Source organism: Lolium rigidum, chromosome 3 (assembly GCF_022539505.1).
Source record: "Lolium rigidum isolate FL_2022 chromosome 3, APGP_CSIRO_Lrig_0.1, whole genome shotgun sequence".
In the NCBI taxonomy this organism is placed as follows: Eukaryota; Viridiplantae; Streptophyta; class Magnoliopsida; order Poales; family Poaceae; genus Lolium; species Lolium rigidum.
Genome location: NC_061510.1, coordinates 403,177,899 through 403,203,135, shown reverse-complemented (window position 1 = coordinate 403,203,135; position 25,237 = coordinate 403,177,899). Strand labels below are relative to the sequence as shown.

The 25,237-nt window shown below is 45.5% G+C and overlaps 3 protein-coding genes across 4 annotated transcripts; 1 reads left to right on the top strand and 2 right to left on the bottom strand.

Annotated features, from left to right (window-relative positions):
* Positions 1-4,508: 4,508 nt before the first annotated feature.
* On the top strand, positions 4,509-7,709 carry LOC124700961 (DNA-binding protein EMBP-1-like). Its single transcript, XM_047233028.1, has 9 exons — positions 4,509-4,679; positions 4,787-4,900; positions 5,024-5,124; positions 5,210-5,267; positions 5,362-5,404; positions 5,492-5,733; positions 6,100-6,177; positions 7,076-7,201; positions 7,328-7,709. Exons 1-9 carry the CDS (start codon positions 4,509-4,511, stop codon positions 7,481-7,483), a joined length of 1,089 nt encoding a protein of 362 aa, XP_047088984.1. The 3' UTR covers positions 7,484-7,709.
* A 743-nt stretch (positions 7,710-8,452) lies between these two features.
* LOC124704642 (probable protein phosphatase 2C 80) lies at positions 8,453-12,414 on the bottom strand. 2 transcript variants are annotated; one of them, XM_047236915.1, is made up of 5 exons: positions 12,195-12,414; positions 11,313-12,034; positions 10,034-10,358; positions 9,476-9,625; positions 8,453-9,216 (listed from the first exon to the last, which is right to left on the bottom strand). In XM_047236915.1, exons 2-5 carry the CDS (start codon positions 11,993-11,995, stop codon positions 8,920-8,922), a joined length of 1,455 nt encoding a protein of 484 aa, XP_047092871.1. In that variant the 5' UTR covers positions 11,996-12,034; positions 12,195-12,414; the 3' UTR covers positions 8,453-8,919. The 2 variants fall into 2 exon arrangements, with proteins under 2 accessions (XP_047092871.1, XP_047092872.1); XM_047236916.1 differs by having other exon boundaries at positions 11,313-12,031.
* A 455-nt stretch (positions 12,415-12,869) lies between these two features.
* LOC124700960 (glutamic acid-rich protein) lies at positions 12,870-17,468 on the bottom strand. The gene is given in 13 exon segments (XM_047233027.1): positions 12,870-13,133; positions 13,252-13,392; positions 13,744-13,793; positions 13,882-13,996; positions 14,163-14,772; positions 15,225-15,352; positions 15,822-15,878; positions 15,961-16,013; positions 16,078-16,232; positions 16,319-16,421; positions 16,514-16,568; positions 16,685-17,269; positions 17,271-17,468. Coding segments are annotated over 13 exon segments (2,514 nt in total).
* Between the last annotated feature and the right edge of the window lie 7,769 nt (positions 17,469-25,237).

Genomic DNA, 25,237 nt, shown 5'->3' with positions numbered 1-25,237 from the left:
CCCTCCGACTCCGTCTCTTCGCCTATTTAGTCGTCCCTGACCTAAAAACACCGATAGAGAAGACGAAACCCGAGAAAACCTTCCAGAGCCGCCGCCATCGCGAAATCAAGATTCGGGGGACAGAAGTCTCTGTTCCAGCACGCCGCCGGGACGGGGAATTGCCCCGGAAGCCGCCTCCACCGCCATCTTCACCGCCATCGCTGTTCCCATGATGAGGAGGGAGTAGTTCTCCCCAGGGCTGAGGGCTCTACCGTAGCTATGTGGTTAATCTCTCTCTCGTACTCCAATACAATGATCTCATGAGCTGCTTTACATGATTGAGATCCATATGATGAGCTTTGTATCGCTACTAGTTGTGTGCTACTCATGTGATGTTATTAAAGTAGTCTATTCCTCCTACTTGGTGTAAAGGTGACTAGTGTGTGCACCGTGTGGTTCTTGTCGTAGGCTATGATCATGATCTCTTGTAGATTGTGGAGTTAATTATCATTATGATAGTATTGATGAGATCTATTCCTCCTTCATAGTGTAATGTGGACGGTGTGTGCACTATGTTAGTTCTTGGTTTATTTTGCAAAGATCTATTATGCTCTAAGGTTACTTAAACATGAATATCGAATGTTGTGGAGCTTGTTAACTCCGGCATTGAGGGTTCGTGTAATCCTACGCAACAAATGATGTTCATTATCAAACAAGAGTGTATGTAGCACATATGAGAAGAAGTATTTATTATGCGATCAATGTTGAGAGTGTCCACTAGTGAAAGTATGATCCCTAGGCCTTGTTTCCAATACTGCAAATACCGTTTACTTATCGTTCTGTTGCATGTTTACTCGCTGCCATATTTTATTCAGATTGCTATTACCACTCATATACATCCATATTACTTGTATTTCACTATCTCTTCGTCGAACTAGTACACCTATACATCCGACAAGTGTATTTGGTGTGTTGGGGACACAAGAGACTTCTTGCTTTGTGATTACAGGGTTGCTTGAGAGGGATATCTTTGACCTCTTCCTCCCTGAGTTCGATAAACCTTGGGTGATCCACTTAAGGGAAACTTGCTGCTGTTCTACAAACCTCTGCTCTTGGAGGCCCAACACTGTCTACAAGAATAGAAGCACCCGTAGACATCAACAGCCTAATCACCAGGTGCCTTCATCATGGGCCGCCTTCATTGCTATGCGTCAGGAGATTCGAGACTCTACAATGCATCAGCTGCTGCAAGATGATCTAGTGGAGCACATATGGAGGCTCCGAGGCAACGCCAACGCCGACGCCAACTAGTCTGTCTAATTTGTTTGAAAAATTGTGAAATTGTGTGCTTCATTTGTTTCAGCACTTGTTAAACATTGTACAATTATTTTCGCCGAATTTGTTTCAGCAATTTTCGTACTCTTGGTCGCCGAACTTGTTAAATTTTATGTTAAATTTGTTTGAAATATGTCAAATGGTCGAGGTTGGGGGTTTCCTGCCGGGGGGACGGCTGGAACTTCGGCGCTCCCCACGCCAAATCTTCCTCCAATCCGGACGAAAATATCGCCGGATTTGGGCGTGGGGAGCGCCAACGAGTGGGGATGCTCTAATAACAGCATAATTGATGGTGAGGTGGCAGCTACGTCCTAAATTCGAAGAAGGTTTTTTCGCACTATCCTTGTTTTAGTGTTGCGTCGGTAGAGGTCGTTTGAATCGTGTGTCCGGTGGATCTCCTAGGATCCGGTCGGTTTTCGTGTTCGCTGGTGTGATTTTAGGTCAACGGCTATCATCATTGGAGGTGGTTGATGCTCTGGTGTACTGGTCCTTTGACGTCTTAGCACGACGACTTTCCCTCTATCTACTTCAACAAACTCTATTATGATAAGCTTTGACTAGCTCCGATGGTGGAGGGGCGAGAACGACGGCGCGCCTTCGACTCATGCTAGTCTCTATAATCGTCGCTAGGTGGTCCAATAACCTATTTGTATTTTTATTACTTTTTATACTGTTGATGATGATTATTAATAAATCAGTGAAATTTTCGCAAAAAAAGAACTACAAAACATGTGTTTAGCAACTTAGCAGAAACAAAATTAACCCGTAAAAGATGCGCAAACGCAAAAGAAAACTATGATGGAAGAATTTTATGCATATTCTTTAGTACACCCTCCAGTCCATTCACTCCATGAAACATGTTTTAACTTTTTTTTATTTAAATGTACCTATATGTTAAATATTGTTTATATACATCCAAATTTAGATAAAGTTATAAGGCATGTTTCATGTAACGAAGGAAATATGGAATTCACACGCAACAAGCATTGATAGTCAAATATTTTGCTAGAGTAATGTCAATCTTTAAAAATTCCATCGCCTTTTATAGGCATTCATTTTTTATGAACAATACGGAGTTGTTCCACCATTTCACTTAGGGCTCCTTTGAATCATAGGACAGAAAAAAGTAGGAATAGAAAAAGCATAGGATTGAGACGGTCATTCCCATTTGAATCCTATGGGAAGATGAAGTGTGTTTAATCGTAGCAAAGGAATTTTTCCATGAAGTATGACCTAATATTTTTTTTCCTATAGAATTTATAGTACAATATTTTTATAGGATTAATTTCTATAAGATGTGTTCCTATGAATCAAACAATTTGTATAAGAAACTTTTCCATATAATCAAAATCCTACAAAATTTATTTACAAATCCTATGAATCAAAGAAGCCCTTAAGAGCCTCTTAGACCACCCACTATATGGGCAGGGCCGGCTCTAGGATTTGGAGGGCCCCACGGCGAATTCTATAAATGGGCCCAATTTAGGATGCGTGCTTGCTAGATGGGTCTAATTTTTTTCTTCTATCTTTTCCTATATGCACCGTGCCAGAAATAATGGGCCCCCATTTTGGTTGGCCACCGGGCCGTCGCACTTCTTGCCATGGGCCAGAGCCGGCCCTGTATATGGGTTCGGTTCAAGAAAAAATATATTAGGGTTAGAAATCAATTTGTCCCTTTGCTATGTATTGAACCACATTGTGCAGCAGATGTGAGACCCAAATGTTATAAGAAAACACTTTCTTTTCCCTATCTATCATGCCTATTTAGACACATTGCTCCTTTGTTTACTGGATTGTGTGGAATAGAAGTGAATGAAGAACTTGGGTCGCTTTTTTTTATTACAGCATGCATTGATGCTCTTCTATGTATCGAACCGGGCACGATATGAGTCGCTTTTGTTGCATATAGTGGATGGTCTTAGATTTCGATGATTTATATAGAAAACAAAAATTAGTTTTTCTATGTTGATTGTTTGATTCACGATACCAAACACATAGAGAAATTCTATAGCTGTTGGATTTGTATTGTGATTAGTGCTCATAAAAATTATACATGGAAATGTAATTGTATATTTTATTATTATTATTACGTATAAATTACACATAGATTAAATCAGTTTTAAGTCGACTGAGAACTAGCCACGTTAGAATAAGGCTAGCCATAGTGCTAGTATCATAGGTAGTATCATGCATCTTAGGCCCACAAAAATGCTGATGTGGCATCTAATTAATGAGGAGAGATAATATTAGAGTAACATAGGTGGATACTGTATCATAGCGCATGTTACGAGAAAAGCTAATGCTAAATAGATCTTGTACACACATTTTGTATTGGAATTCTATAAAACAATAAACTTAGAAGATTATGATACTACTCTATAATACCACCCACTATAGTAATAGTACCATAGATAAGTATCATATGCATGATACTACAGTATGATATTATGCAGTATGACCAGACTAAGACTAGGCACACTGGGAGTATCATAAGTAGTATCATGCATGCCATGTTGGCAAAAATCTGATGTGGCACACCAATTATTGAGGTGAGAGATGAGAGTGATATCATAATATGATACCATATCATAGCACGTAAAACTAGAAAATTTAATAACAAACACATCATGTACACATATTTGCATTGAGATTCTATAAAACATTAAATATGATAATACTATGATACTATATTATGATACTATGCATTGTTAGGTTAGTATCATAAAGTAGTATCATATGTATGATATTAGTGTATGATACTTTCTATTGTGACTACTCTAATAGTGTTGCTCTGTAACTATTGTAGGTTAGTTTTTGTAGCCTTTCGATCATGTGCTAGAATCTTCTAGCTGGCACCTTGGATAAAAATTTATCCACGGCCACCGCCAACCGCGTCCGACCTTCACGAACACGTGGACACGCTAGGCGCGGCCGCGCACGTGTCGTCCCTCTGGCCCGGCTCGAAGCGGGACCCACGCCAAGCGACGCGGTGCCACCTCAACGCCTCCCACGCGGGCTTCCCCCGAAGCGACCAGAACGGACTAGAACCCGAGCCCAGCGGCGAGCCGGCGAGCCACCGCTTCCGCTTCCGCTTCCCCTCGCTCTCCGGCGCGCGCGGCAGCCTCCCCTCCCGTCCCCTCCCGCCCTCTCCGCCCGGGCTACAGATCGATCCAATCGCGAGCGCGACGCGCGCCATGGCGTCGTCCTCCTCCGCGACGTCCGGCGGCGACCGGCCGCCGGCGCCGAGTGGTGGGAGCGGGACCCTTCCGCCGCCGCAGGCGCACGCTGAGTGGGCCGCCTCGATGCAGGCGTACTACGCCGCCGCCGCCGGCCACCCGTACGCGGCGTGGCCGTCTACGCAGCAGGTACGCCATGATTCTCCTCTCTCTCTCTCTTTCTTTGAGCCGCTCTCGACGGCGGACGATGGTGGGGCCCTGAGTTCTGATCATTTTTTCCTCTCTCTCCGCGGCAGCACGGCCTGGTGTCGGCGGGGCCGGGTGCGGCGTACGGCGCGCCGGTGCCGTTCCCCGTGTACCACCACCCGGCGGCGGCGGCGGCGTACTACGCGCACGCGTCCATGGCCGCGGTGAATGCCGAGCACCCTCTCCCATTCATACTTATTCGCACTACTCCGGTTGGGTGTCGATTGCGTTGGAATTGGTGTATAGTCAGCTGTATGAAACTGTTTGCTGCGTGCTGGCATGTGCAGGGAGTGCCTTACATGGCCGGCGAGGCGGCCTCGGCGGCGACGAAAGGGAAGAGGAAGGCACGGCGTGTCCCTTCCGGCGAGGGCGCTTCCAGCTCCGGGAGGTAAGATTCTGGTTCTGTGCTGCTTGCTGGTCAGTTAATTTCTGGGTGGATTGAGCTGGAATTGGCTGTTATGTGGCCTGCACAGTGGCGATGCCGGGAGCCAGGGGTCATCGGAGAAGGGGAATGCTGGTGCTCATCAGAATGTGCGTCGTTGCTCATTACTACCTAAATTATACCTCCTTTATGCAGAATTTGATGGTTTCACTCGATTCATATGTGCTCATGTAATTTGTCCAGGGCTCATCATCCACAAAGAGGATAAAGTCAGCAGATAAAGAAGGTATGTTGTCACAAATCATAATTTTTTTACCTACAAGGCATAATGTATGAGCTAAAAAGGCGTGTTTTCATAAATCATAATTTTCAGGCGAGCCATCTCAGGCTGCCCCGATGCAGAACCCGGTAACCGAGCCGCCTTCAGTGGAAAAGGGAAGGTCTGCGGCAAAGCTTTCGGTTTCGGCACCTGGCAGGGCGACACTCCCAAATGCAGCACCAACCTTGAATATTGGGATGGATCACTGGAGCCCTTCTCCATCTGTAGTGACGCCCTCGGGCCAGGGGGAGGTGAATGCGGCTTCTTCCCAGAGTAACGGCTCTTTGTCTCTGATGGTATGGTTTACCTATGCAGAATCAGTTAGTTAGTGGTAATTGCTATTATTTTTTTTGAATCCCAGATAGTTGTCATGAATGACCAGCAGTCTACACCTCTCTTTAGAGAAAATGTGCAGAGTTTATGTGCTCATGATTCAGTTTTGCTCGTTAAACTTGCTGGTGAATAGGAATGGTAGTATCTTATTTTATTACGGCAGCTGTACCCTCGGTGAGCAATCAATCTAATACAGAGTATTAACAAAGTAACACCTGGGTCAGAAATATGCTTGTGCATATCATAATTGGTTATTACATGTTAATCTATAGTTACATCTTTTGTCACCCATGACCGGCTGGATGCCTGAACTATCCTTGTTTTTATAGGACGAACGCGAATTGAAGAGGGAGAGAAGGAAACAATCCAATAGAGACTCTGCCAGGAGATCAAGATTACGCAAACAGGTACTGGCAATAAATTTCATGTGCGTATGTGGAGGGAAGTGACTTTACACAGTGTGTTCTACTCTTATTTATTTCCTGGTGAGCTCATGAATGCTTATACAAGTGAACTTAGTAAAATACTAAAATTAAATTATGAGTATAAAATGGACAATCTCTTCCACATCAAAAATAAAAAATGTACTTTCAACTTTGGTATTTGATATGTAAGTTGCACTATTAAGTTAGGCCTGCATCAGGTTTCAACACATGAGATACTCCAGATGAGGTTATGATGGTCATAATATCTCAAACCGTCACTATCGGCCTAATGGACTGGGGGAAGACCTATTCTCTCAGTTTTTTCCCCTACTACCCAGTTATTTTCTGTTGTTTCATAGAAACATATGCTATCTCCGAATATTGGCCAACAGAGATCATCTCAGGCATCGAAATTTGTAATTTAGTCAATACGTTTTACTGCTGCTTGAGCAATGCTGCCTAATATACTGGACTCCTTTGAACGGAAAAAATTTACCTGACAATCCTAGATTTTGAGGCTACCTGGCTCGTTTTCAGTACATGGCGTAGTGTTCATACGTGCTTCATTATACGTAAATTCTGCATTCATGTCAAAATACATGACTTTATAAGTTATGGATGTAACGTGGTATAACTAGCAATCTAGCATAATATAATCAAGTAAATGTAATCATTAATCCGAAGCTGAAACATATCCAGTTTGTGCAAGTTAAGACAAGAATGTACGCGATCCTCTAGGCTGGCAGATGATAAGAACTTATCAATAGTCAGTGGTATAAATTTCACCATCGTACTTATCAGTGATCGGAAAAGTTAGTGCCCACAATCATTTCTTCTGCAGCATACTGATTAATCTTTATATTATTTTTGTACTAACCAGCAAGAATGTGAAGAGCTGGCCCAGAAGGTAAATGACTTGACTGCGTGCAATGGCACACTCAGATCTGAACTTGACCAGCTTAAGAAGGACTGCAAATCCATGGAGGCAGAAAACACACGACTAATGGTGAATACCACACACCGCCTCTACTCGCCTTTCTGCCCTCGGTGGACGCCTCAACAGAGGTTTAGTGTATCATCTTTATTATTCAATCTCAATTCTGATTGTCCCAATGGTTTCCAACTGATGCAGGACGAAATGCTGAGGCGTGATGATAAACTGCTGCAGTCAGAGGGCCATAGTGTTGTAACTACTTTGAGCATCCAGGTTGAAGCGTCAAAGGCACATCATGGTGGGAATGTTGAACTTCAGAAGAACAACACTACTAATAGTGACAGCAAGGGGTAGTGGTTGGAATTTCGATCAGAAGCTCAGAAATTGCTTATTTTGGAGCTCCATCAGCATACCTGGTTCTAATCTTAGTTATGGATAGTAGGTTTGTAAAACAAGGTGTAGATAAATATTACCTCCGTTCCAAAATATAAACCTTTTTAGAGGCTTATATTTCAGAACGGAGGTAGATGTATAAGAACTTTTTTTTAACAGTGTAAGAACTATTTGGATGACAGATTATACTATTTACATGTATAAGAACTTATCCGTACCGTTTTGGTGGTCTGTTGAGAAAATCATATTTTTAAGTTTCAAAAAATCTGAAAAAAAGATCTTGGATGTAGCCAACCATGAAATCTACAAACGTGCAAAATCTCAACTGATTTTAGGTTACACAAAAATGACAAGTGTGTGGATCTGAGTACAGTGAATAGTGTACATTTTAAGACTATAAAACTTGTCAGATTTTCTCTTTTTTTGCAGTCTAGAATACAAAAAAATTACATTCAGATTTTGCACATTTGTAGCACACATCATTGGCAACATTTAGGATTTCTTGTTCAGATTATTTTGAAACTTCAAAATATGAACTTGGATTTTTCTCAAAATAAAGAGCTACATGTAGGGCAATACCACCCTATATTATCGTGCTAGTGGAATTTGCCCCCTATGTTACCGTCTCCTTTCTTAAGGCAATTCAGTCTAGCTCTCTTCTTCTATTTTCTTTTCCAACCTCCTCCTCGTGGCAATCTAGTCAATGGTGACGAAGTTGAGGAAACGGATGCATAAACCCTTCTTGCTTGTGGCGCAGCCGTTTTCTTGGTGGAAGAAGAGCAGCTTCTTTTTTGTGAAGGTGTTACATTTGGGGCATTTACCTGCAGATCTGGTGAGAGATTCTGCTGTGGGAAGCTCCCTCCTGTGTTGAGTAAAGACCACTGCCAAGCCAAGAGAAGTGTTTTGTGGTATTATTCTGAACACTGATTGTACAAAAAGAATACTAGTTCAATGCTAGCACTGGCAGAAATCCCCAAGCCAAAAAAGAATAGTTCAACGCAACCACTGGCAGAAATTCCCCATGTAAACATTGAAATTACACTTCAACACACTATCTATAACAAGTTCAATCTAATAAAAGTGTAGACATTAAACGCTGCCTACAGTAGAAGTGTTTCCAGCACTCGATGAGATTCTTCATCCACAAGGAAGAGACGGTTGTTTCAAGGAAGTATCTCTTATAGCGCTAAATGAATACAATATGCATGGTTTTTCGCCATGATCCTCTGCTAAAATGCAACCTCAAGACTCCAAAACAGGAAGCAATCTGGTGTCAGGAGACCCCTAACATTTGAATAACCCGGTCTCATTCCGAGCATCTACTCCCCCCGGTGCATAAGAGCTCCATCTGTTTGGGGCAGCCTATTTACATTACAACAATAAATGGAAGAATCACATCATGCAGCCACGGCACCTGTCACGTACGATACCACAACAGTGATATCGTCAAGCTTTCCACCATAGAACCTGTACCCAGCCTCTTGAGCAGCAGCTGCAAATGGTGATTTCCTGTGCTTATCCAGCGCTCGTACGCGAGCAAGGGCAGCAATTTTTTGTGCTGTCGCCTGAGCCCCAAGCCCGCCCCTGACAGCCTCCACAACGATGGCAATAATATCATTGGTGTACAGATTGTCGAAAAGCCCATCAGTGCCAGCAACAATAACATCACCATGAGCAACCGGATAATGAAATACCTGCAAAATTGAGCATGGGGCATATTTCGACATTATAAACTTATTATTGTACAGCCTATACAACAAAGTACTCCTTCCGATTCAAAATAATTGCTCAAAAATGGATGTATCTACATACTAAAACATGTCTAGATACATTCATTTTTGGGCAATTATTTTGAATTGGACGGAGTAAAAGACTTGCAAAATAATTTTACAGAGTTCTCACTACAATTATCTAAAGATCTAGGAGAATCACTGAAAGTCGAGATGTACTTACGTCAGCAGAACTAGGAAGATCACTGCCACCCCCACTCTCAAGCTGATAGGTAAAATTAAAATCATGCTGCTGCGAAGGTGATTTGAGAACAGTGTGGCCATCTCTGACTACTATGAAGCCACTGTCCCCGAGATTTACAGCATGAAGACCCTGCGAGTTTGAATAGTATGATAACTATCAGTAAACTAGCAAAAATAAGGACTGCGAAATAATTGTAACCAGGATTTTCTACTTTGAATGAAAGTACTCATACATAACCAAACAGATGGATACAAGATATATGAATAAAGTAACTATGACACCACTGGATAAGAATACCCCGCCCATCATAGCATAAGGAGCACCAAAATGAGCTAATTCAGCTTTCCTCGTTCTACCACAATAATGACTCATTTTTTCCCAGAACCATGTGGGAGGTTCTTTAGTGTGCTACACATGATATAGAAAAAACTACATAGTTACATTTTTTTTGTTTATTCTACTCAGAAAGATGATAAATTGGCGATGGAAGGACTACACTGAGAAAATGGACTAGGAAAGTCAGAAAATATGGCTAACCTGCTCTTTAAGAGTGATGATGCAAGCGGTTGATGATCCCCTTGCTTTGGTGCTTGCAAAAGCCTTTTCTAAAACTCTTGACGGGTCAATTGCACCTTCCGGTTCATCCTTGATAGCACCCATTGATTTACTCATTAGCTCCTTTGCATATAGTCCAGCATCAACACCGTGATCTGCCCAGCCACCAACACCATCTGCCACGCCAATTGCCTGTTCATCAATGCAAATAAAATGACCATCCTCGCCACCAGTCGCCTCCTTAGCAGGGTGTGGCAGGTAACAAGAACCTGATAGCAACTTCAGTTTCTGAGGAGCAGGTGACTTCCTACAGAGGAAAATGCCAGTCAACCAACAGCAAATCGCAAGAAAAACAATAGAACACTTCCTACCAGATGAAAACAACAGAACTGTGAATGCTTCTAGCAAGACACTAGAAAGAAGAAACAACATAAAAGGATAAGAAAAGCAATTTAGTAAATAAGCGATGAGCTTGTGTGTAATGATTAATGATTGACCGATTCTAGTTGGTCCCTGTCCAATTTTTACATTTTGTTCTTTCTTGTTGCCATCTGCAGTTACCTAATTCACGGCATGTAAATGTACTTTTACTGGACCTATATTTGAATTATCGGACACATACCATAATGAATACATGATTGACAAATGACAATGACTACAGTTGCAGAATTCAAATGGCCTTATCACGAAATAACCACATTAGTTCTATTCTTAACTTAATTTCCCAAACTGAGCAAATGGTTATCTGTATGTTTGCACTTGCATATAGACAGCAGTAAGCATGCAACTCAACACTGCAGGTGACTAATGGTATTATTCATGCATTGCATGGACAAACAGTTACCAACCAATCAACAGTTCCCAAAAAAAGCCTACATATCAAGACTCTGAGGCATTCCTCATGGCTTACATACACAACAGTACTCGTAGCTTTAGCACATTATGGACCAACAAACACAAAACTGCATGAAGTTCTTATGGAATTACAACGGCCCACCAAATATGATGCCCTAGGTAACATTTTGTTGAAGTTAATCATGTATGCACATATCTGTTCTAAACAAAATTAATAATTATTCCGGGGGAAAGAGTTATTTGGAATTCGTAATGGCACATGCAACAGGAATCAGGATACATTTGATGGAAGTTAAACCTGTATTTCCTTATCTGTTTTGAATCTATTTGATAACCTACCCAGGGGAAAGAGTCATTTCGAATTTTAGAATAGCACACGATGCAACAGGAGTCACAGGATACATACTCATCAGACGCAGCAGTGGAGTCATCCATCTTCTTCTCCTGTACCGCCTCATCCAGCGTGAGCTGACGCTCCGTAAATCCGGCAGAGTACGGCGCTGCGCACGACGTGCTGAAGTCCCGAGCCCACGGCTCAACGGAGAAGCTCAGCTTCCTCCCCGGCCGAACTGCATTGGTCCAGAACGCCCTACCTGCCCCCCACTGCTCGCGGCATTTCAAGCTCACGCCGACCTTCTTACAGTACTCGACACCTCTGTACCTGAAGGAGACGTCCGGCCTGGCGGCGGCGCTCCCCACGGACCCCATGGCGACGACGCGGGAGGTGTGGTTGCCCACGGCGGACGAGTCCTTTTTCTCCAGCTGGCGCTTGGCGGCGCCGAGCTCGGCGCGCCCGAACGCGTAGCCGCAGGCGGCCATGATGATGCCCCGCTGCAGCAGGCTCTGGCCCGTGCCGCCGTGGGCGCGGGGCGTGCGGTGGATGGCGGCGACGAACGCGGCGGCGGGCGCCCGGCGGTCGGCGGTGTGCAGGAGGCGGGCCGGGTACGCGGAGAGCATGAACCAGGTGTTCCCGAAGAGGAAGCTCCGGCCCCCGCGGCCGCCGCCGAGGAGGTCCCTGTGCGGGGAGGAGGAGGGGGAGAGATGGGAGCTGCTGCTGCCGCCGCCGCCTCTGCCGCCGCCGGCTAGCATGTTAGGATCGAGGCCGAAGATCTCATCACCTCCTGCCTGCTGCGGCCAGGGGAGCGGAAATCCTGGGGTTAGAACGCAATATTTCTGAAGTCTTAATCGAAATTAACAGCCCGAGGATTGGGGAAAGCAATTTGAAGAACGCGAGGTTCCAGCTCTCAGCATCAATTCGGCTACAAATTGAACGGATAAATCTTCTTACCGGGAGAGCGACGGCGATGGCGATAGGGAAATTTTGAGCTCCGGAGGATTGGATTGGATTGAATCTGAGCAAGCGCAGCTCCCGCTTCGATTTAATCGGCGCGGAGGAGCTGGCTGGCTGCAGCTCCGTGGCAATGGATAATTAGGGTTTGCTTGTTGGGGAGGCGAGAGGATAGGAGGAGACGACGAGGACAAGGAGGACAAGGTCGATTTGATTTGAACCCTAGAATTTTCTACGCGTGCTGAGGCGGATGGTAAGACTGGGCCGGGGTTGACCAACCTGACAACGATGCCAATGAATGCCTGTTCGGCCCAAATAGGCGGCATCGGCCCAAAGTGGCCGACTTAATACACATGTACTCAGTTAAAAAATACAAATGCACTCCGTAAAAAAGGTCAAGGGAGCAGGAGAACCATATTGGCTACTACTGTATTCAGAAGTCCTTAAAAAAAATTGCATTCAGGAACGACCAGCTGATGCACAGTAAACAGACATAAACTTATATCGAACATAATGTGATACAGAACCCGGTGTACATATGTCCAGGGCAGAGGCAGGGGCACAAGAGGAAGCACACTACGGAGAAATACCGTAAAAAAAAATGTACTGTACTTCACTTTGTGATAAACAGGTGTACATGGTAGCAAAGGTAAATTGGGCAAAGGGAGGGCTATCTCAGTTTCTTGCTCCAATCTTGGAAAACTTCCTCGACAGTTTGAATGCCGAGAACTGGTGCACCGCTTGACTCTCGGTGATGATGCCAAAGTTTTCGGGGCGGCTGGGCTCTTGCTTGTTGGTAGCGACAGATGATCTGCGCAGGAGCTCGAACAGCGAGGCGCCTGAACTCGAGCCACTCTCGGAGCCTGTGCCTGTTGCGGCTGGTTTCGACTGTGAACTGCTGAACTTCGCTTTCTTGGGTTGGCTGGGATTCGTCTGGTCCTGTGAAGTGGATGGCAGAGGAGGCATGAGAAAATTTCTGAATATGGGGAATGGAAGACTCGGTGCTCAGAGCACATTGAAATTAATGACGAGGGAGTCAAGTGTCTGTTCAGCTTACCATGTCTGAAGTACTCTCAGAGGCTGCTAGGCAGCTCTTGCTGTTGCTATTGCTGTCGTCACGACCAAAAACATAGGTTTTGTAGACTGATCTGTGAGAAGATGACACTGGACCACTTGTTGTTCGGCCAAGAAAAGACGACTGCAAAGAATATACACAATACTGTCATGTAACAGTCAAACATGAAGGGGAAACGGTCTCGAAAAACTCAGCTATGGCTTCCAACAGAAGTTTACTAGTATGAAAGGGCCATAACAGAACAGTGGGCAAGGAAAAGTACATGGAAGCACCTGTACTACACATATATTAACAAATAATGACAGAAATATCTAGCCAAAGGAATGCAAGATTTTTATTAAGTCCAGATTTTACTAGGTATAATGGAGGATAATGTTTTGCACATATTAGTATTTTCTGTTAGAACTTTCAGCTAATCAACATAAATCTGTGAAGTTCGACAGCAAATAAATATATGTGTCAGTCATCATTCACCTTTGAAGATGAGTTGCTGTTACTTCCGAACATAAGCATTTCAAGATTTGCTGAAAACATTAGGAAAATAAGAAGTTAGTAGGCCAATCATGTTTCCAATCGAAGGCAGGCATGGACTGAAAATTTGGAAATCCTTACATGTGGCTTGCTTTCCCTTCTTGGGTTGAGGAGCAATATTGAGCTTCTTTATCAGACTAAACATTTCCCTTGAACTGTCATCTTCCAACGGAGATATGAATGAACTATTATGAACCTAAATATAGAGAATATACAGCACTCATCATTTTTCTGAAGCACATATGGTCAATAAGTATTGTTCTAGCACAGCAAGGGAGGAACGAACACTATAAAAATAAAATTTTCAATCATTTATCAAGCATATCTGAAGAAACTCAGTATTCAGAAGTGTCAGCACTTACTTCTCGCTTTGAAATACGTTGACGGGCCAAATTCTCCTCTATTTCCTCATCATCAGAGTGCTCATAAGTGTCATTCTCATCTGTGTACAATTTGGCAACCATTTGTTTTGCTTTTTCAGAATTCTGTCGCACAACATTTGGAGTCAAGTCATATGGCATTTCATTTTCTGATTCATCCTCACAGTCTTCAGCATCATCTTCATCGTCATCTTCATCTGGCAAGTTTTTCTTCTCCTGATGACCATATTTTAATCTCTGAATGACATTGTTTGTTTCAGCAGCATCTTGTTGCTGAAGCCACTTTTGATGGAGAGCGTTGCGTTTCTCGTGATCTACTTCTTCTTCTTCAAACCCAGCAGCTATCAGGGCAGTAAGTACCTCATTTTCATCATCGCCATCCTCTTCTTCATTGTCCTTAAACCTCATCATGTCATCATCACTATCATCCTCTTCCTCAGCTTCAACATCTAGAAAGTCTTTCAGGATAGCAGCATCTGCAGATGAATCACCTGCACGACCTCGTCGGGGTTGTTGATGGGTGTTCACATCATTTTGCTGAGTGTCTGGATAAATGTTCTCCTTGTCATTGTCTTCTTCATCTTCCGATGAACTGATCCAGATAGATGACACAAGTCAATGTTTAGTAAGAAAATTTGCAGCACATCAGTATATACAAGACAAAGTAGGCACAAAATTCATGCAAATGCACAGGGCCCTTGCGGTGAGTAAAAGAGTCAGGAGAAAGAATCGCACACTTCATGGGTACAAAAAGGATGTGAAAATGGTTTGCAGTGGCCAAACATTATTAATAAAGTTTACTGGATGCTGTTATTTATTGATTCAACAGTAATGTAAGGCTACTGGAAGAAAAAATATGTCATGCTGCAGCCAAAACAAGTTTTTTACAATTTATGCACAGTACATAGTAGAGTAATAATTAATTATCATGTGGATAATTACTATAGACCCAAAAAGGGGTAATTATTTTTTACAGAAGATAATAAGTTAGTGATGCTAAAAGCTGGAAAGTAGCATGGACTGAGGAGGGTGCAACATGCTTACCTATCATCTGTACTCTTCGTAGGGCTTGAAGAAGGGGGCAATTGAGTTTCATCTACCGCATCAGTGTTGGAGTCATCACTTGGTTGGGCATTGCCTTCATGATTATCTTGAGACTTATCAACAAGTTCCTGGCAGAACCAACAGTCCAACAAAGCAAATCATTACACAAAATTATAACTGAGATCTTACACTTTATAACCAGAGATGCATTATCTGTCTGGTAATCATTATCTATTTTACACGACCATTGAGTTTACATAATGTTCCATTCTTGCTTTACAGTGAGATAACTTCAAACCCTGGACAACCAATAACCAAAGTACCAAAACACTGGAGAATCCAGCAACCATGAAATAGAAAGAATAGCATTATGCAGAATGTAATCCTCGACAACAGTAAAACACAAAGCATATTTGTTGCCAATATGGATCATCAAACCAATGCTTTCAGTGACATCGCAAGACTGAAGTTGAATGGAAACTTTAACACAAATAAAACAAAATTCAAGCATTCCGCTTATGGTAGAGCAGCTAAATATCATATTATGGTGCAAAACTGTGGCTGCAGATGACTTCACAGTTGAGAAGGGGAACTGACCTTGTCTGGAGATTTGCTACCAGAGTTATTAAGATCCTTCTCACGAGTCAAAGCATCCTGCAAACCAGCCAACCACATCAGTACAGTACAACCATCAAACAGCATACAAGTCGAGTGAAAGCAATGATCAACTGATCACCTCATCCTCAGGGGGGCTGACATGGTCATCCAGGCCACCGGCATTTGCTCCAACTCCATCCTACAATGATACGCAGCCTTTTAGTTTCACAGAGACTACACTGAGCTCAGTTTAAACTACCTGGATTAGGACTCACATTCTCTACATCCTTGTCATCTGAGCCCACTTCCTTGACCTCGGGCACACATGGCTCTTCAGCGGGATCATTCTCAGGCTCTGAAGAGGCGTCATCAGCTTCTTCCTCCTCCTCTTCTTCAACAGGAGTGTTTGACCTGCAAACCATGGTGGAGAAAAATAACATCAGCCGGCGATCATGGTGTTCATCGCATAACCTCAGGAAAATAACCACACAACTGACATTTTTAGAATCTCCATCTTCCGAAGGCGGATCTTCTCCAGGACTGAAGAGATGGGCTTGTACACCGGCTCCGCAATCGGCTTAAACGACGCCTTCCTTGTCTCTACAAACAACAAGATTAAGGAGAAACTGTTAGGCAACACACAAAATCTCACGCATTCAGATTCCAACCATGCACAAGGTGAACATGTATACCTCGCAGCAGCCTCTGTGATTCGGCGTGGATGGAATCAAGCTGCACCCTCCTCTCCTGCGCACATCAATCCACACAGCACCCATCAAGAAAAGCTAACAGCCATTCGAACTGAACAAATGCAACCATATGAACCGAAGCAGAGGAAACAGAACAGTCGAAATACCGCGTACCTTCTCAGCCCGTTTCTTGGATCCAGCCGTCTCCTTGGGCTCCTTCTTCCTCCTCTTCTTCCCCTCCCCCTCCGCATCCTTCTTCCTCCTCTTCCCCTCCCCATCCGCATCCTTCTTCCTCCTCTTGCTCCTCTTCCCCGTCACAGCCGCCTCCGGCTCGGCGCCCATTTCGCCGCCGCCGCCCTCTTCCCCCTCGTCCATGTCGAGCCGCTTCTTGGCGGACCTCTCCCTCCGGAGCTCCTCGATGAGCCCTCCCCCGAGCACCTCCTCCTCCTCGTCGCCGTCGTCCTCCCCCGTCGGGAAGCACGACGGGTCCCACCCCGCGAGGCCGGCCGTGTCCGAGAAGAGCGGGTCGAGCCCGTCATCCTCCTCGGCGGTGTCGGGCGGCGGGAGCGGTGATGAGATCGGGGCGGGAGGCGAGGACTGTGCCGGCGCAACGGCGTCCGCATCTGGCGCCGCCGCCGCCGGCGGCGGCGGAGAGGGGTTCTTGGGAGGAGGGGGAAGGGGAGACCCTGGGTGCGGGGCTACGGTTTCCTCGTCTGCCGGCGGTGGCGAGGAGGAGTTAGGAGGAGGCGCGGGAGACCCTGAGGACCGGCGCTAGGGTCTCCTGCGCTGGTGCCGGCGGCGAGGACGGAGGAGGCGGGGAGGCGGCGGGAGGGGCTTTTGCGGAGGCTGTGGTTTGGGATGATTTCTTGAGGCGCTTGAGGCGGCGTGGGGGCGAGGCGACGGCCGGGGAAGTGGGGAGGGCGAGGAGGTCCACCTCGTCGAAGGGCTCCGTGTCCATGGCGCCGCCTGCCTGCCTAGGGATCTCCGCCTCGCTTCCCGGGGTCGGCGAACTGGGAGAGGAGGAAGGGAGCTTGGATGGGATGGGAAGGGCGGATGGATCTCGGAGATGGAGTGGAGAGAAGAAACCGTAAGAAGAAGGCGCGCGGCGGGAGAAATTTCGAGTCTTTTTGCTCGGTTTCGCGCTAGCTTTTTTCCGTTTCCGCGCCCGCCCTCCCGTCCACGGCGAAGAGGAGAGAGTGCGGTGCGGAGGAGAGCGACGTTCCCATTTCAGTAGACGGGCAGCTCGGCCCAGGCCCAGCCCAATCTCAATCTCAATCTCACCCTCTCTGCCTGCTCTCCTCTTTGCTCTTGCAATGGGTTATGATAATTTTGCGGCAAGTATTCGAACAAACGTGGCACATGCTCTCTGTCGTCTCCTCCAGGCGACGGGGAGCGAAACCCTAGTTCCCCGCCGCCTCCTTCCCCACCCTCGGCCAGCCTCCTCGTCGCCTCCCGAGGCCGCCGCCGGCGAAGCCGTGCGCCGCCAAGGACGGGGGCGGCGGGGATCTATGCCTCTCGGGCCCCTGCATGGCTGTTCAGGAGGGAGGCCGCCTTGCCGGTCCCGGAGGTCTCCGCCGCCGCGCTGGGCTCGCCGCCGCCGCGCTGGGCTCGCCGCCGCCCGCGGCTCGGGCTCGCCGCCGCCGCGCCGGGCTCGCCGCCGCCCCGTTGGTCGCCGCCCCCTCGTCACGCCCGCGCCGTCCCCGCCGTGGTGCCTCTGCGCGCCGGCCCTGACGGCGGGCTTGCGGGCCGGACCCGGCCTTCGCTGCTCTCTGCGGCTCGCCGTCCGGTCTGCAGCGCCCCGTCCGGCCATGGCGGCGGCGGGATCTCCCCGGCTTGGCTGAGGCGCCGGGGTTGCAGCGGTCGGGCCCGATCTGGGCTTCGGCGGGCCCGTGTCCGGGCTTGGCGGTGGGCGGCTGATCTGCAGCGGTCTGACCGGGACGCGCTGCTCTGGCGTGTGTTTGGGCGTTTGGTGGACGGCAACAAGGTCCTCTGTGCGGCTCGCCACGCCCACGGCCATGGCCTGTTGGGCCTGTCGTCAGCATTGACGCTCCAGGCGAAAGCCTCGCACCATTGGTGCCGATGTTGGCGGTACCCCTGGGTACCGTTTCCCCTGCTGAGGGCTTCATCGAGGAGCCTGGTCTCCTGCTGTCACGAGTTGTTGCGTTCTCCGGGTGAAAACCTCTGCTCCTCGGAGCGAGCAGCGGCGACACACTGTGCCGTTACCTTCCTGAAGGCGCTGCTTTTGGAGTCCGTGTTCCTCGTGGTGCGGTAGATGTGTGCCAGTGCATGGTTGCCTTGTTGTCGGGGGTAGTGGATGCCGGGGCGGCGGCCCCGGACGGCTGACGTGCGCCGAGGCGGCGGCCTCGGAAGGTCTTGCAACTTTGACTCCATGGGGTGTGGTCATGGTCTATCAAGGCATGGGTGGCGTGTTGGTGCTACGTGGGTAGCGAGCTCGTCGGCCCGGCCTACGCGACGGAGCGGTCGGTGTGGCTGGCATGTCGGGGCGGCGGCCCCGGATCTTTTGGCGCGGCGTTCGTGGTCTGCGGGTGGTCGCCTTGGTAGTTTGGGCTTCAAGACGTCTTTGCCGTGCGGCGTTGCGGCTCGCCTCCGAGCAGGGGACGTCGGAGCGGCGGCTCCGGGTTTGGTGGTGTGTGTTTGGTCGTCGGTAGTCTGGTTTCGTGTGGGTGATGAGGCTCCGATGTTTGTGCGGTTTTTGGGCCGGTTTTCCTTATAAACTCGGCCGCTCTGTATGGTTTTTGGGCCCGGTTTCCCTTATTAACTGAGCCAAATCTTCCTCTATCAATATATCGTGCAGCTCACCTGCCAAATTCTCAAAAAAAAAAAGTATTCGAACAAAATAAAATCTACCAAATTCAGATAGTCGAAGAAGAACGCGGATAGGAACAGAGCATGTTCTTCAAACTTGCCTACAACTTGTTGTCACTCGTCGAGGTTGGTACAAACGGGACGAGAGGAAACTTAAACTCGCAATGCATATAATATTAATACTTGCTCCGTTCACTAATATGAAACATTTTAGCAAAGTGACTCGGTTTGCTACAAACGTCTTATATTATGGAACATATGCGGTATTGGTTTGGAGCAATGTGGCTGATTATTTGAACATCAAAGCTACTAGTATGTGTTATCTTAACTAGTTGAACTAGATGATACCCCGCGCTTTGCTGCGGGACTTTAAAAAAATAATATATTGCAGAAAGTAAATGTTAGAATATCATATAAATATTGTGTAGTATAACATATATAAAAAGATTATGAAGTGACAACAGTCTACAATTTGGATATAGTGTGGTCATAATCATGGTTTGCCAGGTTTTAGAGAGATAAAACTTAGATATAAATCAATGCATCAAATGACGACTTAGAACAATATATTTGATTTCCATCAACCTGATACAATTCACCAAAATGCTAAAATCAACATGAGCGCCGAGTCTTATACCAAATGTTCTTTTGTATGCACAGTGACATGTTCTTATTTACAGTGCCTATAATCCATGGCACCGCCTTCTGGTTGCTGTCGTAGATAAGTCTCATATATCTCATACGTGCTGAAAGCAAACCATAATAAACAAATATGTTTTTGTAAAGAAATTATCTGAGAGAAGAGAAGTGTAAGGTAAAAACTGATCAGTCGTTGTAGCTTATCCAAGATGGAGATTGGAGAATTGATATGTAGCTGTATGAACTCCTTGGCAAATAATGGTACGTATTAACCTAAATATGAGCAGTCGTATTCCTAATGTAGAACCTGAGCATAGCGTAAAACTGAAAGTAGAAGCTGGCTAAACATATTTCTCTTGTTGCAGTACAGACCAATGTGGCCACATATTATTGCAGAAACCAATACATTAAACAAATGAAGAGGTGCTCTGCTCTATAGGGCCAACTTAAGTGGATAATAAAACCAAAATCAAGTTCGTAGCCAGTGCCGAAATCTCCATGCAAAACTCTTAACACAACCTGAGCAGAAAAATCAGTTCCGCTTCATATCTTGCAATCATGAATGGACTGCAAAGAAAACTGGGTTAATCCGGCGACCCAAGGAAGCATGGTGAGGTAAGCTACAACCCCATGAATAATGAAGAGATGGAGAAACTGCAGAATGTGTGAACGAAAACAGGATCAATCCGGCCACTCCATGAAAGCACGGCGAGGCATCCCGAGACCATGTTAATAAAGGAGAGATGAAGAAACTGCAGAATGGATGAGCTTCTCGATCTGGAGTGGCTCACCAGCGGCACCCGTATAGCCAACTGTACCGGTGTATGATGCGAAGTTGTGAACAACTCCAGCGGTTGAGGCGGAAGACAGTGTTTAAAAGGAGAAGAAGAAATCTCCGCGAATCTCTCGTATGCCTCCATCGGTTCCTTGCACTATTATTTCGTTGAGATAGTGGGGGAAGAGGAAGCGATTGCACAGTCGCTGAGATCATGGGGAAGAGGAAGCTTAAATTGAGGGCGGCTTCAACATATCGGTTTTTACAGAGGCCACAACTTGTACTATTGGAGAATAAATGCATTAAGCTGATGGTTCTTGCCATTTAGTGATCATATTAATAATGGGTCATGTACATTATGACGTGGAAGAATTGCTTAGGTGGCAGGTTATGATTGCTCAGTGATGCTTGATGAGGTGGATACCTTGCATGTGCAGGAAAATGGGATCACCTATTAAGAATAGAAAGATGCATGTGCCCGCAAATTATAATGTGTCTCTTCCTCTTTACCTTTACCACTCCCGCTCTTCCACTAGTGCATCCGAGAGTAAAGGGGTGAAATGCAAAAATTCTCCCGTGTAGTAACAAGATTTTTTTTTGCATCCAATTGTTCGGGCAAGAAGAGCATGCCCTGCTTGGTGCTGCTCAGGAAAAAATGTATTAAGTTATTCAATCTTCTATATACTCCCTCCGTTCCTTTCTATAGTGCCTATAGTTTTTTGGCACGGAAATTAGCGTAATAGTATTTTTTACACAAGACCCCCTAGCTGAACGATTTGAGATCAACGTAAAATTTTGGAAATCCATTTCTTCCTAACTTACCATAACAAATCCCACAAATCTCTCTTATTGATTCTCCATATATGTGCAGCCAAGTTCAATTAAAGAAAGTAAAACATTGCTGCCTAATTTTAAGAAATCGTTGGGCCATGCATTAGGAATCTCAATAATTGTTTCCAATTTTGTATGGATTTTTTCGCACGCATATTGTGTGGGAGCTGAACGGGGAGGGGGTAATTGAAAAAAAACCAAGGTACAACCTTATATTCTGAAACAAATACTAAAAATCTATAGGCACTATAGAAAGGAACGGAGGGAGTATAAAAATTTGACATATCTTTTTTGCAAAACAATTCTACATGCATATTATGATGTTCACGTTCACTACAAAAGATCAACTGAAATTCTAGACTCACATTATAATAGGGATGTTGCGCTATATAAATACACTCCTACAGGATATCACAATAAAAAAACATAAATATATCTAGGTTTAATTATTAAATTAGACTATATCGCATAAATAAAGTCCATGACCACGCTGCACAAAATACCTGACTATTCTCCCCGCTTTCACTACACAATACACACAACAAATCCTCTTCTGGATACCAGGAGGTTTGGTACTCGTCATGTCAGCTCCTGCGAGCAGCCGGGCGAACCCTAGATAGGGCCGCCGCCAGCCCCTGCCCACCTCTCACCCTCCCCCTCGCAGCCGCCAGAGGGCGTCTTCGGGCAAAGCCCTTGGGGCGCTGCTGGCGTGTAGTCGACACGTCCGTTGGGAACCCCAAGAAGAAGGTGTGATGCGCACAGCAGTAAGTTTTCCCTCAGTAAGAAACCAAGGTTATCGAACCAGTAGGATCCAAGAAGCACGTGAAGGTTGTTGGTGGAGGAATATAGTGCGGCGCAACACCAGTGAAACCGGCGCCAACGTGGAACCTGCACAACACAATCAAAGTACTTTGCCCCAACCTAACAGTGAGGTTGTCAATCTCACCGGCTTGCTGAAAACAAAGGATTAAGCGTATCGAGTGGAAGATGGTGTTTGTTTGCAAAGAACAGTAAAACAGTAGAATGTATTCAGATGTAAAAGAATGGACCGGGGTCCACATTTCACTAGTGGTGTCTCTCCAATAAGATAACTAACATACTGGGTGAACCAATTACAGGCGAGCAATTGACAAATAAAGATTCAATATATATCAACGATGATTACTATGTGATTTAATCAGGGCATTACGACAAAGTACATAGACCGCTATCCAGCATGCATCTATGCCTAAATAATCCACCTTCAGGTTATCATCTGAACCTCTTCCGGTATTAAGTTGCGAACAACGGATAATTGCATTAAGTATGGTGCGTAATGTAATCAACACAAATATCCTTAGACAAAGCATCAATGTTTTATCCCTAGTAGCAACAACACATCCACAACCTTAGAACTTTCTACGTCACTTGTCCCAGATTTAATGGAGGCATGAACCCACTATCGAGCATAATTACCCCCTCTTGGAGTTACAAGTATCAACTTGGCCAGAGCCTCTACTAGCAACGGAGAGCATGCAAGAACATAAACAACACATATATGATAGATTGATAATCAACTGAACATAATATTCCCTATTCATCGGATCTCGCCAAACACAACATGTAGCATTACAAATAGATGATCTTGATCATGTTAGGCAGCTCACAAGATCTAATACAATGAAAACACAAGCGGAGAAGACAACCATCTAGCTACTGCTATGGACCCATAGTCCAAGGATGAACTACTCACGCATCAATCCGGAGGCGGGCATGATGATGTAGAGCCCCTCCGGTGATGATTCCCCTCTCCGGCGAGGGTGCGGAGGCGATCTCCTGAATTCCCCGAGATGGGATTCGCGACGGCGGCGTCTGCGGAAGGTTTTCCGTATCGTGGCTCTCGGTACAGGGGGTTTCGCGACGGAGGCTTTAAGTAGGCGGAAGGGTAGGTCAGGGGGCGTCACGAGGCGCCGACACAACAGGGCCGCGCGGCCAGGGCCTGGACCGCGCCGCCCTGGTTTCTGGCCACCTCGTGGCCCCACCTCGTCTCCCTTTCGGTCTTCTGGAAGCTTCGTGGAAAAATAGGACCCTGGGCGTTGATTTCGTCCAATTCCGAGAATATTTCCTTACTAGGATTTCTGAAACCAAAAACAGCGAGAAAACGACAGAATCGGCACTTCGGCATCTTGTTAATAGGTTAGTGCCGGAAAATGTATAATAATGATGTAAAGTATGTGTAAAACACTCAAGTATTGTAATAAAAGTAGCATGGAACATAAGAAATTATAGATACGTTTGAGACGTATCAGGCGCCAGCATCGGCGGGGGGATTCTTCTCCCCCTCGCACGGCGGTGGCGGCGTGGGCACATTGCTGGTCGTGGGGCGCGGCGGCGTGGTCGCTTGGCAGCGGCGTGGCGGCTACGTGTGTTGGGCCTGCTCGCCTGCGTCGGAAGCTTAGATGCTGGGATTCGGATCCAAAAGATCTTTTTCCACCACCTTAGTTGGATCCGATGCTTGGAGCAACGTATGTGTGCGAAACTACGAGGTTGCACTTGCGGTACTCATGGAGGTACGGGAGGACTTCTACTCGACCCCAAAATGGGAAACGTAGTAAGACTAGATCAACCACCTTCTAGTGAAACGTTAACCGCTTTCGATCTCCGAGGGTACATCACCGAAACCTTCTTCGGTACTGCATTACTCCTAGATAGATTTGTGCATCTAGGCTGCGTTAGTTAGAAATTTTTTTGTTTTCTGCTACAAATCCCAACACTCTTGTGGACATACTCGCCTCCTTTTTCCAATAATAACATGCTTATTCACATAATTGCTCCAATGACAGAAATTGGCATTGGATAAAACACTTGTTAACACCGCATAAACTGTATAATTACTATTGGGTAAACTAAGCAACATAATCCTATTGTAGAAATTTCTCAGGATATTTCTTGGACTCGAACCTCTACACAACTTCTTATATATAGATACTAAAATTCACACAAGTACTATATAATCCATAAATCTACTTTGTAGATATACATGATTTGTTGTTATAGTATTTCCTTATGTTTGTATGGAGCTCATTTCAGTACAACCTCTCGTACTAAAATTTACAACAATATATTTTTTCACCACAAAATATAGTTATACATTAGCATTGATGTATTTGCAATTTTTTCAGTTATATAACAATAAACTGGAGTTTTTGTATTACCAACACAATTATGTGGTTAATATTTACCCCGAGCTCTTCGACGGTATCAAATATTTGGCTACATTGTTTTTACTCGATACAAATTGATAACACAAAACAAGATTGCAAGATATTCTGGTAGATTTTACCTTACAACATCTCTTATGAATTGTGATGAGACAAAAGCATCTTTCGTGCGACTTGTATTTGTCACTCCCCAAAAACAAAACAGTGGTTGACATAGCTATGCCTTTTCTTATGTCTCTTCTTTTTTTCTCTTCTCATTCGTTGGTGGACATCATGCCTTTCGACTGCGCATGGAAATAAAAGTTGACTCATGCGCTCAACAATTGACTACATGATGGCTAAATAAAATGTTGTTTAAAGAAAATATAAAGTGGAATATGTGGTAGCCAATCTTTCATGCTCAATGTTACGGACTCAAACTTTGGTCATGAATTTCTTAATTTTCATTTATTCTCG